The 13,940-nt window shown below is 44.5% G+C and overlaps 1 protein-coding gene across 1 annotated transcript; it reads left to right on the forward strand.

Annotated features, from left to right (window-relative positions):
- The first annotated feature begins 7,641 nt into the window (after window positions 1-7,641).
- MPC1L (mitochondrial pyruvate carrier 1 like) lies at window positions 7,642-9,345 on the forward strand. The gene has a single exon (XM_036304633.1). It carries the CDS (start codon window positions 8,015-8,017, stop codon window positions 8,939-8,941), a length of 927 nt encoding a protein of 308 aa, XP_036160526.1. The 5' UTR covers window positions 7,642-8,014; the 3' UTR covers window positions 8,942-9,345.
- The last annotated feature ends 4,595 nt before the right edge of the window (window positions 9,346-13,940 follow it).

Here is a 13,940-nt window from a genome sequence, read left to right on the forward strand (position 1 = left end):
GGCACATTTAAAATTTTTAAATAATCCCCAGCCCGTGTGGCTCAGTCACTGAGCATTAACCTATGAACCAGGAGGTCATTGTTCGATTCGCGGTCCAAGCACATGCACAGGTTGCAGGCTCGATCCCGTGTGGGGCATGGAAGCAGTCGACCCGTGATTCTCTCTCATCATTGATGTTTCTCTTTCTCCCTTACCCTTCCTCTCTGAAATCAATAAATTTTTAAAAATAAAAAAACTTTAAAATATTAATATTCATGGGTTTTAAGGTGTGCATATAGGTAGTTAATGTGGGAGAACTGCTTTGACTCGTAACTTTTTATTTAGTTACAACTGTGTAATGATAAAGTTATGAATATACTAGTAAATAGTGATTAATTGCCTATATATATATTCACTTTCAATGAATGCATAATTTTTATAAATTTTTCTGATTATATTGAATTAAAATGCAATTTTTCCCTGCCCGGTGTGGCTCAGTTGGTTGGGCACTGTCCCATGAACTGAAAGGTTGCTGGTTTGATTCCCAGTCAGAGCACATGCCCAGGTTTCGGGCTTGATCCTCGGTAGGGAGCATGCAGGAGGCAATCGATAAATGTTTTGCTCTCACATTGATGTTTCTCTCTCCCTCCCTCCCTCTCTCTAAAAAAAATCAATAAAATATCCTTTTATTTTTTTAAAATATATTTTTATTGATTTCAGAGAGGAAGGGAGAGGGAGAGATAGAAACACCAATGATGAGAGAGAATCATGGATCGGCTGCTTCCTGCACGCCCCACACTGGGGATCGAGCCTGCAACCTAGGCATGTGCCCTGACCAGGAATCAAACCCGGGATCTTTCAGTCTGCAGGCTGACACTTTATCCACTGAGCCACACAGCTAGGGCAATAACAAGTCATTTTAAAAAAATGCAACTTTATCTGTTGAATATAAAACAATTAGGCTTGTATTTTTTTATCATTACAAATGTCCACAATGGATTTAAAATTAAAAATTTAATGCTGGTCCTTTCCCACAGCACAGACGGAGGGCCCCAGGGGAGCCCCTGCCTGTCTTCACCCCACTCCCACCCCGTGTGGCAAAACCCTGTTTGTTCTTTCAGAGGAAGAAGAAGGTGCTATCCAGCTAGGAACTCTGTCCACAAAATGCCTGGGAATAGAAAAAAATAATTAATTCAATGCAAAACTACTGTAAGATGAAAACAGAAAAAAAATCAGCTAACAAAAATTCTCCCCATAAAAGCCAGCCATGAAAAATCCAAACGAATATACTTAAACACATGTTTTTCAATATAAAAAAATCCTAAAATCAGAAATGTAAAAACTAAGAATGGAAAAGGACAGACAGGTAGAAATAAATGCGAGAGAGTTGATTGAACTTGGGAAAGAAATTGAAGTCAAAGTAAAAGACAACCATTTAAAATGAATAAATTACAAGGAACCCAAAGGAGAATAGATTCAAATGAAAATCTAATAAAGGATACGGCATAAAGATGGAAAACCAGGTAAATAAGAAAAAAGGGTCAGAAAAAAAGTAGTTGAAATGGAAAATATACAAGAAAAAAAAACAATGGAAGAGAGCTAATTTTTCAAAACTAATCCAAGAAAACTCCATAAATAAGAAAAGTCTACATATTGAAAGGGCCCACCACATACCTGGGAAAACTGACCTGAGTCTATCAACTCTGAGAAATATCTTAATACAATTATATACTTTAGAGACAAAAGAAAGATTTTAAGGGCTTCCAGGCAAAAGGTCAAATCCATATATATATATTCCTAATATGCTAAGTGTCTGACCGGTCACTATGATGTGCACTGACCACCAGAGGGCAGACGCTCCAATTGGTAGGTTAGGTTAGCTTGCTGCTGGGGTCCAGCAATCAGGATTGGGTGAGATGGGCTGGATATGCCCTGGAGAGCTCCCATAGCCCCTCCCCTGCTGGCTGGCCCCCACTGGCCCCGACTGGAACTGGGAGAGACGGCCCCGATTGGCCCCAATCGGCCCCAATCGCCGGCTAGGCTGAGGGACCCCACCCATGCCCCAATTCGTGCACCAGGCCTCTAGTTCAATGACGGCGAACCTTTTGAGCTCGGCATATGTCAGCATTTTGAAAAACCCTAACTTAACTCTGGTGCCGTGTCACATATAGAAATTTTTTGATATTTGCAACCATAGTAAAACAAAGGCTTACATTTTTGATATTTATTTATTTATTTTTTTTTAATATATTTTATTGATTTTTTTACAGAGAGGAAGGGAGAGAGATAGTTAGAAACATCGATGAGAGAGAAACATCGATCAGCTGCCTCCTGCACATCTCCCACTGGGGATGTGCCCGCAACCCAGGTACATGCCCTTGACCAGAATCGAACCTGGGACCTTTCAGTCCGCAGGCCGACGCTCTATCCACTGAGCCAAACCGGTTTCGGCTTGATATTTATTTTATATATTTAAATGCCATTTAACAAAGAAAAAATCAACCAAAAAAATGAGTTCGCGTGTCACCTCTGACACGCATGTCATAGGTTCGCCATCACTGCTCTAGTTACTGATATAAGAAAAAATTTACCTGGAATCAGACCTCAAGAATAATACACAAAGTATTGCAAGACTGGAACAGCATTTTCAAGAAACCCAAGAAAAGAAAATGCAAGCCAAGAATTTTATATCTAGCCTGGCTGTCATTTAAGAAATCATGTATATAAAAAACACGTTTCAACTTTGAAACTCTTAAAACACACAAAAATAGGCTTGACAAATGAAAAGACAGCTTTTTGAATAGGAAAACAGCAGAATATCAGTCAATGTGTTCCAGAGAATATATGAAATATACATATGTATATGTATACACACACACACACACATTTATTTTAAGGAATTGGTTCATGAGGCTGTGGGGGCAGGCCAGCAAGCTGGAACTCAGGCAGTATTTCTGTTACAGTCTTGAGGTAGAATTCCTTCTTATAAGAACAGTCATATTGGATTAAGGGCCCACCCTATTCCAGTAAGACCTCATCCTAACTACATAATTACATCTACAACAGCACTATTCCCAAATAAGCTCACATTCTGGGTACCAGGGGTTAGAGCAGGGGTGGGCAAACTTTTTGACTCGAGGGCCACAATGGGTTCTTAAACTGGACCGGAGGGCCGGAACAAAAGCATGGATGGAGTGTTTGTGTGAACTAATATAAATTCAAAGTAAACATCATTACATAAAAGGGTACAGTCTTTTTTTTTTTTAGTTTTATTCATTTCTAACAGGCCGGATCCAGCCCGCGGGCCGTAGTTTGCCCACGGCTGGGTTAAAGCTTCAACATAGCTTTTTGGTGGACAAAATTCAACCCACATAAGAATGTCAGTTCTCCCTAGGTTAATTAACAAATTTAATGTGATCCAAATGAAAATAAAAATGTTTTTATGGCCGTAACCGGTTTGGCTCAGTGGATAGAGCGTTGGCCTGCAGACCCAAGGGTCCCAGGTTCGATTCCGGTCAAGGGCATGTACCTTGGTTGTGGGCACATCCCCAGTAGGAGATGTGCAGGAGGCAGCTGATCGATGTTTCTCTCTCATCGATGTTTCTAACTCTCTATCTCTCTCCCTTCCTCTCTGTAAAATCAATAAAATATATTTTTTTAAAAAAATGTTTTTATGGAGTTAGACAAGTTGATCCTAAAGTTTATATGTACAAAACTGAAAACTAAGAAAACACTGAAAAAGGAAAGTTACAGAGGTGAACTAGCCCTGTCTGATATTAAAAAGCCTCTCTGATATAAAACAGTATGATACTGACAGATTAAAAGACAGACATACCAATGGAGTAGAGTAGAAAGTCCAGAGATACAACGTGGGAGCAACAGGACACCCATTTTGGAAAAGATAAAACTAGATCCACATCTTCCAGCACACACAAGAATAAACTCCAAATGGATGAGAGATCTAAATTTTTTAAAAAAATTTTATTTATTGATTTGAGAGAGAGAGAGAGACATTGATTTGTTGTTCCATTTATTTATGCATTCATTGGTTGCTTCTTGTAAGTGCCCTGACCAGGGACCAAACCCACAACCTTGATGTATTGGGAGGATGCTCTAACCAACTGAGCTACCCGGCCAGGGCGAGATCTAAATTTTAAAGAGAGAAAGAAACCATACAAGTACTAGTATTTTGGATGAGAAGCTATAACCTGAATCTATGAGGACATATCAGGCAAGCTCCAATTGAGGAACACTGTATACAATAACTGGCCTATACTCTTAAAAAAATGTTAAAGTCATGAAAAACAAAGGAAAGCTGAGAAACTGTTCCAGGTGAAAGGGGACTCTGAAATAATACTGGACTGGAGCCTGTACTGTAGGGAAAAAATGCTATAAAGGACATTATTGAGATAATTGACAAAACTAAAATATGGACTATCTATATATATATAATCTATATATATATATATAAAAGATAATATGCCAAGTGTCCCCTCAGGAGTTAGACTGGGAGACTGGGAGTTCGATCACTCGCTATGACGTGCACTGACCACCAGGCGTGGCGCAGAACGAAGGAAGGCCCCAGCTGGCAGCCGGAAGGCCCCAATCAGCCTTGATCACTGGCCAGGCCTAGGAACCCTACCTGTGCACAAATTTTGTGCACCAGGCCTCTAGTAATTACAAAAAGTATTATATACAACTAGAAGCCCATTGCACAAAGATTCACGCAATAGGCCTTCCTTCCCTTGGCTGCTGGCACCAGTTTTCCTCCGGCCCCCAGGACCCAGGCCTTTGCTCCGGCCGGCTTCTCCGCTGCAGCCTCTTCAGTCTTCAGTCTTCACTCTTCACTCCACACCTGTGCATGCAAATTAACTGCCATCTTTGTTGGGTTAATTTGCATAGTCGCTCTGATTGGCTGGTGGGCGTAGCAGAGTGATACCAATTTGCATGTTTCTCTTTTATTAGTGTAGATGGTACATCTCTAATAACTGTACTATGGTTACATCAGAGAATATCTCTGTTTTAGGAAAATATGCACTGAAGTATTAAGGAGTAAAGTAGAAAAATGTCTGCAACCTACTCTCAAATGGTTCAGATAAAATAAATAGGAATGTGCCCTGGTCGGTGTGGCTCAGTGGCTGAGTGTCATCCCATGCACCAGGTGGTCCCGGTTCGATTCCCAGTCAGGGCACATGCCTGGGTGTGGACTCAATCCCCAGGGTGGGGTGTGCAGGAAATAGCCAATCAATGTTTCTATCTCTCTCTTCCTCTCTCTAAAATCAATAAAAACTTTTTTTTTTTTTTTTTTTTTAAATATATTTTATTGATTTTTTACAGAGAGGAAGGGAGAGAGATAGAGAGTTAGAAACATCGATGAGAGAGAATCATCGATCAGCTGCCTCCTGCACATCTCCCACTGGGGATGTGCCCGCAACCCAGGTACATGCCCTTGACCGGAATCGAACCTGGGACCTCTCAGTCCGCAGGCCGACGCTCTATCCACTGAGCCAAACCGGTTTCGGCTAAAATCAATAAAAACTTTTAAAAAATAAATAAAAATAAAGTCATGTGTATCTGTGTGTGTATATACCTTGGAGATATTGCAAATTCAGTTCCAGAGCACTGCAATAAAATGAGTCAGAAAGGAAAGATTGGGAGGGAGCAACAGGTCACTGGGGACTGGACCCAACCGATCCCTTCCTGCCACCTGATTGCTAGAGAAAATGAGCTACAGCACATTTCACTGCCATTCTGGTAGCTACTGGAAGAAACTGGGTAACTATCCAGCCTTCGGCCATTCTATTCACATGAGGGGAAAAACAGTGTAAGAAGGCAGATTAGAATCAGAGCCACAGATGGCTCTAAAATTACTTTCAGCAGTGACTGAAAATAGCAGAGTCAATATATCCGCCTATTGTTTTATTCATCCAGCTTCTCTTGAGACACTATGCTATTTATTCCCTTTGGTAGAATTTAAGAGTAAATATTCCAAAGAAATCAGCATAGGATGTGGCGAAAAAATTCATAAAATCCTTAAATCCTAAATGTTCGGTTTTCACAGCCATCATTCAGGAAGTCTTATGCTTTGTAAATGTTGGCCAGCATTCCAGGGCAACTTTAATAAAATACATGTCTGACTTTCACACCACAAGACAGAAAATAATTTAAAAAATAAAATGTTGGCTAGGGAATATAGTCAATAATATTGTAATAACTCCGTACACTGCCAGGGGGTTACTGAAATATTGGAGGGAACACTTTATAAAGTATATGATTGTCTGACTATTATGCTGTATACCTGAAATTAATATAAAATAATATTGAATGTAAAGTAATTGAAAAATAAAAACATAAATTAATTAAAAAATAAAGTAATGCCCTGGCTGCTGTTTCTCAGTGGTTACAGCAGTGATGGCGAACCGATTGAGCTCGGCGTGTCAGCATTTTGAAAAACCCTAACTTAACTCTGGTGCCGTGTCACATATAGAAATGTTTTGATCTTTGCAACCATAGTAAAACAAAGACTTATATTTTTGATATTTATTTTATAGATTTAAATGCCATTTAACAAAGAAAAATCAACCCAAAAAATGAGTTCACGTGTCACCTCTGACACGCGTGTCATAGGTTCGCCATCACTGGGTTAAAGTGTCAGCCGGACACCGAAGGATCGAGGGTTCCATTCCCAGTCAAGGACATGTACCTGAGTTGCACTTTTCATCCCTGGCCACTGTCAAGGCTCATGCAGGAAGCAGCCAGTCCGTCTGTCTTTCACATCAACTTTTCTCTCTTCTCCCTTTCCTCCCTCTCTCCCTCCCTCCCTTCCATTCTCTCTAAACACCAATGAAAACATATCCTCGGGTGAGGATGAAAAAATATTAATAATAGAGTAAAAACCAAATAAATAGTTATCATTAGATTAAGACAGTGGTTCTCAACCTTGGCTGCACATTAGAATCACCTGGGAATCTTTTCAAAATCCTGATTTCTGGGCCTCTTTTTCCAGAAATTCTGTTTCTTTGTTACGGAGGATGAGGCCCAGAAATCAGGATTTTGAAAAGATTCCCAGGTGATTCTAATGTGCAGCCAAGGTTGAGAACCACTGGATTAAGACAAAAGGTACAGACAAGAATCATGAATGGACACTCAGTGTAGTAGGTTAAATATTAGCAGAGGAAATGAGCATTTACCAAGTATTGAAGTATCTCCCCACAAATTACTTATTTTTTTAAAAAATAGATTTTTATTGATTTCAGAGAGGAAGGGAGAGGTAGAGAAACATCAATGATGAGATGCATGCTCCCCACTGGGGATCGAACCTGCCACCTGGGCATGCGTCCTGACTGGGAATCGAACTGTGACCTCCAGCCCTGAACCTAACCCCTAACCCCTAACCCCTAGCCCCTAGCCCCTAGCCCTAGACCTATTCTAGATTAAGGAAGATTAAAAGATTAATCTAATAACTAAATGTGAATCTTGCTTAGATCCTAGATCTCCCCCCTCTCCAACAAGAAAAAAACAACAGCCATAGCCTGGCAGGTGTGGCTCAGTGGCTGAGTATCAACCTATGAACCAGGTCAGGGTTTGATTCCCGGTCAGGGCACAGGCCCGGGTTATGGGCTGGATCCCCAGTGTGGGGCGTGTAGGAGGCAGCCGGTCCATGCTTCTCTCTCATCACTGATGCTTCTATCTCTCTCTTTCTCTCTCTCTTTCCCTTCCTCTCTGAAATCAATAAAATCATTAAAAATAAATAAAATTTAAAAACAGCCATAAAACTGTGAGAGTTCAATATGCACTGCACAGTAAAGTACTATACTAAATGTTAAGCGTCGGACGAGATTATTGTATTGTGGTTAAGTTAGGAGAATGTCCTTGCTAGGAGCCGGCTCTGGGATACTTCGGGGTGACCTGTAACTATGTCTGCAAGCAGCACTCCGGCAAATTGTGTACGGACTACAGTGTTTACCTGGCTGAAGAATTTCGTATCAGCTTCCAGTCAACGCTCTCCACAAACTGAACGAGCCGTTTTGTCTGTATGGCTGAGGCGACACGGGCAGCCACACTGTCACCTTCCTGGGGCCAATGGAGCCTTGAGAGATTTAAGCGGCCACAGCTCGGTGCGGGCCAGCGACGGGCTCTGGTTCCACCTTTGCTCGAGGGGCACCCACGTGCCTTCTGCACACCTCCGTGGTCACGTGAAGGCCGGCACCACAAGGCCCCGGCCGCTCCGGCTCCCACAGGCAACACACAGCAGCAGCACGTGCTGTTCGACGTGCTTTACGGCAGTCGCATTACGGAGGGCGAAGCTGCGCCCCTGCCCGGCACTGCACGCCTGTACAGCGGCACGTGCTGTCTGCCTTGCTTTACGGCAGTCGCTGGAGGTGCGAAAGCGAGGCCACGATCCCGCCCCCAGAGGCGCGCACTCGACAGCGGCCTGCTGTGTGCTGCACTTTACGGCAGCCCGGCTGAGGCGCGGTCTCCATGCCCACGTGATTGTGAGCTGGCTGGGCATCCGTTGGCGTCGGCGGCGATGGCGGCGGCGCTATGGCGGAAGGCGTTGGACTACGTGAAGAACAAGGAGTTCCGCGATTATGTGACCAGCACGCACTTTTGGGGTCCCCTGGCCAACTGGGGCCTGCCGCTGGCCGCCTTTCGGGACATGAAGGACTCCCCAGAGATCATCAGCGGCCGCATGACCGTGGCGCTCATCTTCTACTCACTGGCCTTCATGCGCTTCGCCCACCGCGTGCAGCCCCGCAACCGGCTGCTCATGGCGTGTCATGGCGCCAACGTGATGGCGCAGAGCGTGCAGGGCAGCCGCCTGCTCATCCACCGCTATGGCGGCGGCCGCGGCCTTCAGGCAGCTGCTGACACCGACGACGACACCCCCACCGGCGCCTGTACCAACACCCGCGCCGAGGCTGCCGCCACTGAGTGCTGCATTTATATCACCTTCGATTAGGTGGCCGCCAGCCCCAACCTGCAGGCCCCGGGGTGAGGTTCGTGATGGCTGACATGACCCTGTTGAATCTTCGCAGCTTGCAAGGACTGGACTGTTCTTCCTACAGATGAAGGAAAAGTTCGGTTTTGATTGTAAAACAGTGCAAATCTCATTGAAACCTGCAGTTTGGTTAATAAAAAAAATAGAAAGTTGCACAACTGACTCTTTCTTGATCTGGACATGAAGTATTTTGTAGATTGGTTGTTTTCATGGGACCTGCAACTCGAGGGTTAGTTTTGTATGGGGAAGAAAAATTGAATGAAAGGTATTTCAAATTATGTATCTAACTCATTGCTTCTTTCTTTTTAAAAAACATGTTTATTGATGTCAGAGAGGAAGGGAGAGGGGGAGAGAGAAACATCCATGATGAGAGAGAACCCTGGACCGGCTGCCTCCTGCACGCCCCTCACTGGGGGTCAAGCCCACAACCCGGGCCTGTGCCCTGACTGGGAATCAAACCCTTCAGCCCACAGACCTTTGCTCTAGCCACTGAGCAAAACCAGCTAAGCTAGCTCATTGCTTCTTTTATTTTCTTAAATTTCTCTGTTTTTGTTACTTGTTTTGGGTGTCCAGGGGCCAAATAAGGATGCTTAGCACACATGGCTTTTTAAAAACTTGGTAGAGCCACAAATCTCTTCACACCAAATAAGTCTGAGGCTATTTCTACTGATGGAAATACTTGGAAGTGAGTTTAAATGAACTCAGTGAAATACAGTTTAGACCTTTAAGGAGTACTTACTAAGAGAATCTACAATCTCTTGGTGACAGAGCAATTCTAGAATCTTCCATGGAAACAGGATAAACAACTCTGAGGTCAATTGTTATCAACCCTAGAGTCTAGATACCTAAACTAGAAAATAAAAATGGCAAAATCCCAATCATTTCCTCCTCTCCTCATGCCTAAAATAGGGCAAATGCAGTTTGTAAAACTGGTTAACCTATCACCCTGGGTTGAACACTAGCTCTGCTGGGGGTGAGGGTCTGTGGTCAACAGTATTAGCCCAGATTATACCCCTAAGTGAGACCCTCAAGGTTATGAAAAAGGACCAACTAGAAATTAAGCATACACTGACTGAAATAAAGAATATTATACAGAGTTCCAACAGCAGACTAGAGGATCGCAAGAATCAAGTCAAAGATTTGAAATACGAAGAAGCAAAAAACACCCAACCGGAAAAGCAAAAAGAAAAAAAGAATCCAAAAATACGAAGATAGTGTAAGGAGCCTCTGGGACAACTTCAAGCGTACCAACATCAGAATTATAGGGGTGCCAGAAGATAAGAGAGAGCAAGATATTGAAAACCTTTTTGGAGAAATAATGACAGAAAACTTCCCCTACCTGGTGAAAGAAATAGACTTACAAGTCCAGGAAGCGCAGAGAACCCCAAACAAAAGGAATCCAAAGAGGACCACACCAAGACACATCATCATTAAAATGCCAAGAGCAAAAGACAAAGAGAGAATCTTAAAAGCAGCAAGAGAAAAAAACTCAGTTACCTACAAGGGAGTACCCATACGACTGTCAGCTGATTTCTCAACAGAAACTTTGCAGGCCAGAAGAGAGTGGCAAGAAATATTCTAAGTGATGAATACCAAGAACCTACAACCAAGATTACTTTATCCAGCAAAGCTATCATTCAGAATTGAAGGCCAGATAAAGAGCTTCACAGATAAGGAAAAGCTAAAGGAGTTCATCACCACCAAACCAGTATTATATGAAATGCTGAAAGGTATCCTTTAAGAAGAGGAAGAAGAAGAAAAAGGTAAAGATACAAATTATGAACAACAAATACACATCTATCAACAAGTGAATCTAAAAATCAAGTGAATAAATAATCTGATGAACAGAATAAACTGGGGAATATAATAGAATCAGGGGCATAGAAAGAGAGTGGACTGACTATTCTCGGGGGAAGGGGTGTGGGGGGTGCAGGAAGAGACTGAACAAAAATCTTACACCTATGGATGAGGACATGGGGGGGGGGGGTAAGGGCAGAGGGTGGGGTGGGAACCGGGTGGAGGGGAGCTATTGGGGGGGCAAAGAGGAACAACTGTAATAATCTGAACAATAAAGATTTAATTTTAAAAAAATAAATAATAAAAAATTATTTATTATCTCACAATTTCTGAGAGTCAGGAAAGGGAGGGGCTTAGCTGGGTGCTTGCACTGGCTCAGGGTCTTTTAGCTGTCCAGCAGGACTGCAGTCTCTGGAGACTTGCCTGGAGCTAGAGAACCCCACTTTCAAACTCACAATTTGCAGGAGTCTCCAGTTCCGTGCCCGGTGGGCCACAGGGCTGCTTCCCACATGCTTCCCCCATAGCAGGTGTTCCAAGAGAGAGGAAGCCCGAGGAGGAAGCGCTGGTTTCTCCAAGCTTAATCTGGGAAGTGATGTTCCATCACCTCACCTGGGTTCCCTCGGCCAAATGGTCCACTGTGAGAGGATGATACAAGGGTGGGAATACCAGGAGGTGGCCATCATTGGGGGCCATCCTAGGCTGGCTCCCCCACACGCGACTCTGATATAAAAATGCCCATGCAGTAATAAAAAGCTGTTCTTCCAGTTCTGAAATGAATCATAACCTTGTATCAAGATTTTTATTAAAACTTTGAAGGATTGTCCCCTTTGCTATGATATGAGTAGAGATTAATATTTTTAGATCTGTCTTACAGAATGTATTTTGTAAGTTGAGTATTAGATTTCAATAAAAGGCCACTGTCTATTGAACACATTCCAGAGCAGGCAGGTTTCTAATTAACCTGGTAAGAGAAAAGGGGGGTACTGCCTGCTGAGAATTTCCTATCACTCTACATTTATAATCTAGAGGGCAAATTCATTAGGGAAAACACCCAAAAGATGACACCTCTACTCTAATGCAATCTCTACTCACAGGATCCAATTCATACTATGCCCACCCAACTAAGAGATCTAACTCTTTTTTTTTTTTAAAAATATATTTTATTGATTTTTTACAGAGAGGAAGGGAGAGAGATAGAGAGCTAGAAACATCGATGAGAGAGAAACATCGATCAGCTGCCTCCTGCACATCTCCCACTGGGGATATGCCCGCAACCCAGGCACATGCCCTCGACCGGAATCGAACCTGGGACCCCTCAGTCCGCAGGCCGACGCTCTGTCCACTGAGCCAAACCAGCCTCGGCGAGATCTAACTCTTTGTCACCTGGGATATTCATGCTGAAAGCCATACACATGACTAATCCTATATAATAAAGAGTAATATGCAAATTGACCATCACTCCCAACACACAAGATGGCTACCACAAGATGGCCTGCAGGGGAGGGCAGTTGGGGGTGACTGGGCTGGCAGAGGAGGGCAGTTGGGGGGGACCAGGCCTGCAGGGGAGGGCAGTTAGGGGCAACCTGGCCTGCAAGGGAGGGCAGTTGGGGGCAATCAGGTCAGCAGGGGAGGACAGTTAGGGGTGACTAAGCCAGCAGGGGAGGGCAGTTAGGGGTGACCAGGCCTGAAAGGGAGGGCTGTTGGGGACGACTAGGCCTGTGGGGGGGGCAGTTAGGGGCAACCAGGCCTACAGGGGAGGGTATATGGGGGAACCAGGCCTGCAGGGGAGGGCAGTTGGGGGTGACCAGGCTGGCAGAGGAGGGTAGTTGGGGGGGACCAGGCCTGCAGAGGAGGGCAGTTAGGGGTGACTGGACCTGCAGGGGAGGGAGGGCAGTTGCGGGTGACCAGGCCAGCAGGGGAGGGCAGTTAGGGGTGACCGGGCCAGCAGGGGAGGGCAGTTGGGGGCAACCAGGCCTGGAGGGGAGGACAGTTAGGGGTGACCAAGCCAGCAGGGGACGGCAGTTAGGGGTGACCAGGCCAGCAGGGGAGGGCAGTTAGGGGCAATTGGACTGGCAGGGGAGCAGTTAGGCATCCATCAGGCTGGCAGGGGAGTGGTTAAGGGGTGATCAGGCTGGCAGACAGAAGTGGTTAGGGGCAATCAGGCAGGCAGGCAGGCAAGCGGTTGGGAGCCAGCAGTCCCAGTGGGATCGGGCCTAAACGGGCAGTCAGACATCCCTTAAGGGGTCCCAGATTGGAGAGGATACAGGCTGGGCTGAGGGACAACCCCCCCCCCCCCGCCCCCCGCCTCCCTACCCTGTCTGTGCATGAATTTTGCGCACTGGGCCTCTAGTACTTTAATAAAAACAAACCTTTCAGCCGAAACCAGTTTGGCTCAGTGGATAGAGTGTCGGCCTGCGGACTCAAGGGTCCCAGGTTTGATTCCGGTCAAGGGCATGTACCTGGGTTGCAGGCACATCCCCAGTGGGGATGTGCAGGAGGCAGCTGATCGATGTTTCTCTCTCATCGATGTTTCTGGCTCTCTATCTCTCTTCCTTCTTCTCTGTAAAAAATCAGTGGAATATATTTGAAAAAAAAACAAACCTTTCAAATCATTGGGGTATAATAATTTCATAATGTCCCCAAACTCTCAAACATCCTTTCTGGCCTTTGCAATTTAACTGAAACTGTCTACAGATTCCTACAATGAGTTTATGAGGCCAATAACATTTTCCGAATTGGCAGTTATTTTTCCTGAAGTTTCTGTTACTGACACATGCTTGTTATTTCCAAGATTTTGTGTTTTACACTGAGTTTAAGAAGTCCCGAGTCCTTCCTGAAGTCCTCTGAGCTTCCTGGCAAAGCGCAGGCTAAAATCCAAAGAATTGCCATATCTCTGCAACTATGATGCTAAAACCATTTTCCTCCTCTAATTATTTTTTTTAAATATATTTTTATTGATTTCAGAGGGAGAGAGAAAGAGAAACATTCATGATGAGAGAGAATCATGGATCGGCTGCCTCCTGCATGCCCCCACACTGGGGATGAGCCCACAACCTGGGCCTGTGCCCTGACTGGGCATTGAACCCTGACCTCTTGGTTCATAGGTTGAGGCTCAACCCTGAGCCACGCTGGCCAGGCTCCTCTAATTCTTTCAAAACCACGA

The sequence above is a fragment of the Myotis myotis genome, unplaced genomic scaffold (genome assembly GCF_014108235.1).
Source record: "Myotis myotis isolate mMyoMyo1 unplaced genomic scaffold, mMyoMyo1.p scaffold_m19_p_4, whole genome shotgun sequence".
NCBI classification, from domain to species: domain Eukaryota; kingdom Metazoa; phylum Chordata; class Mammalia; order Chiroptera; family Vespertilionidae; genus Myotis; species Myotis myotis.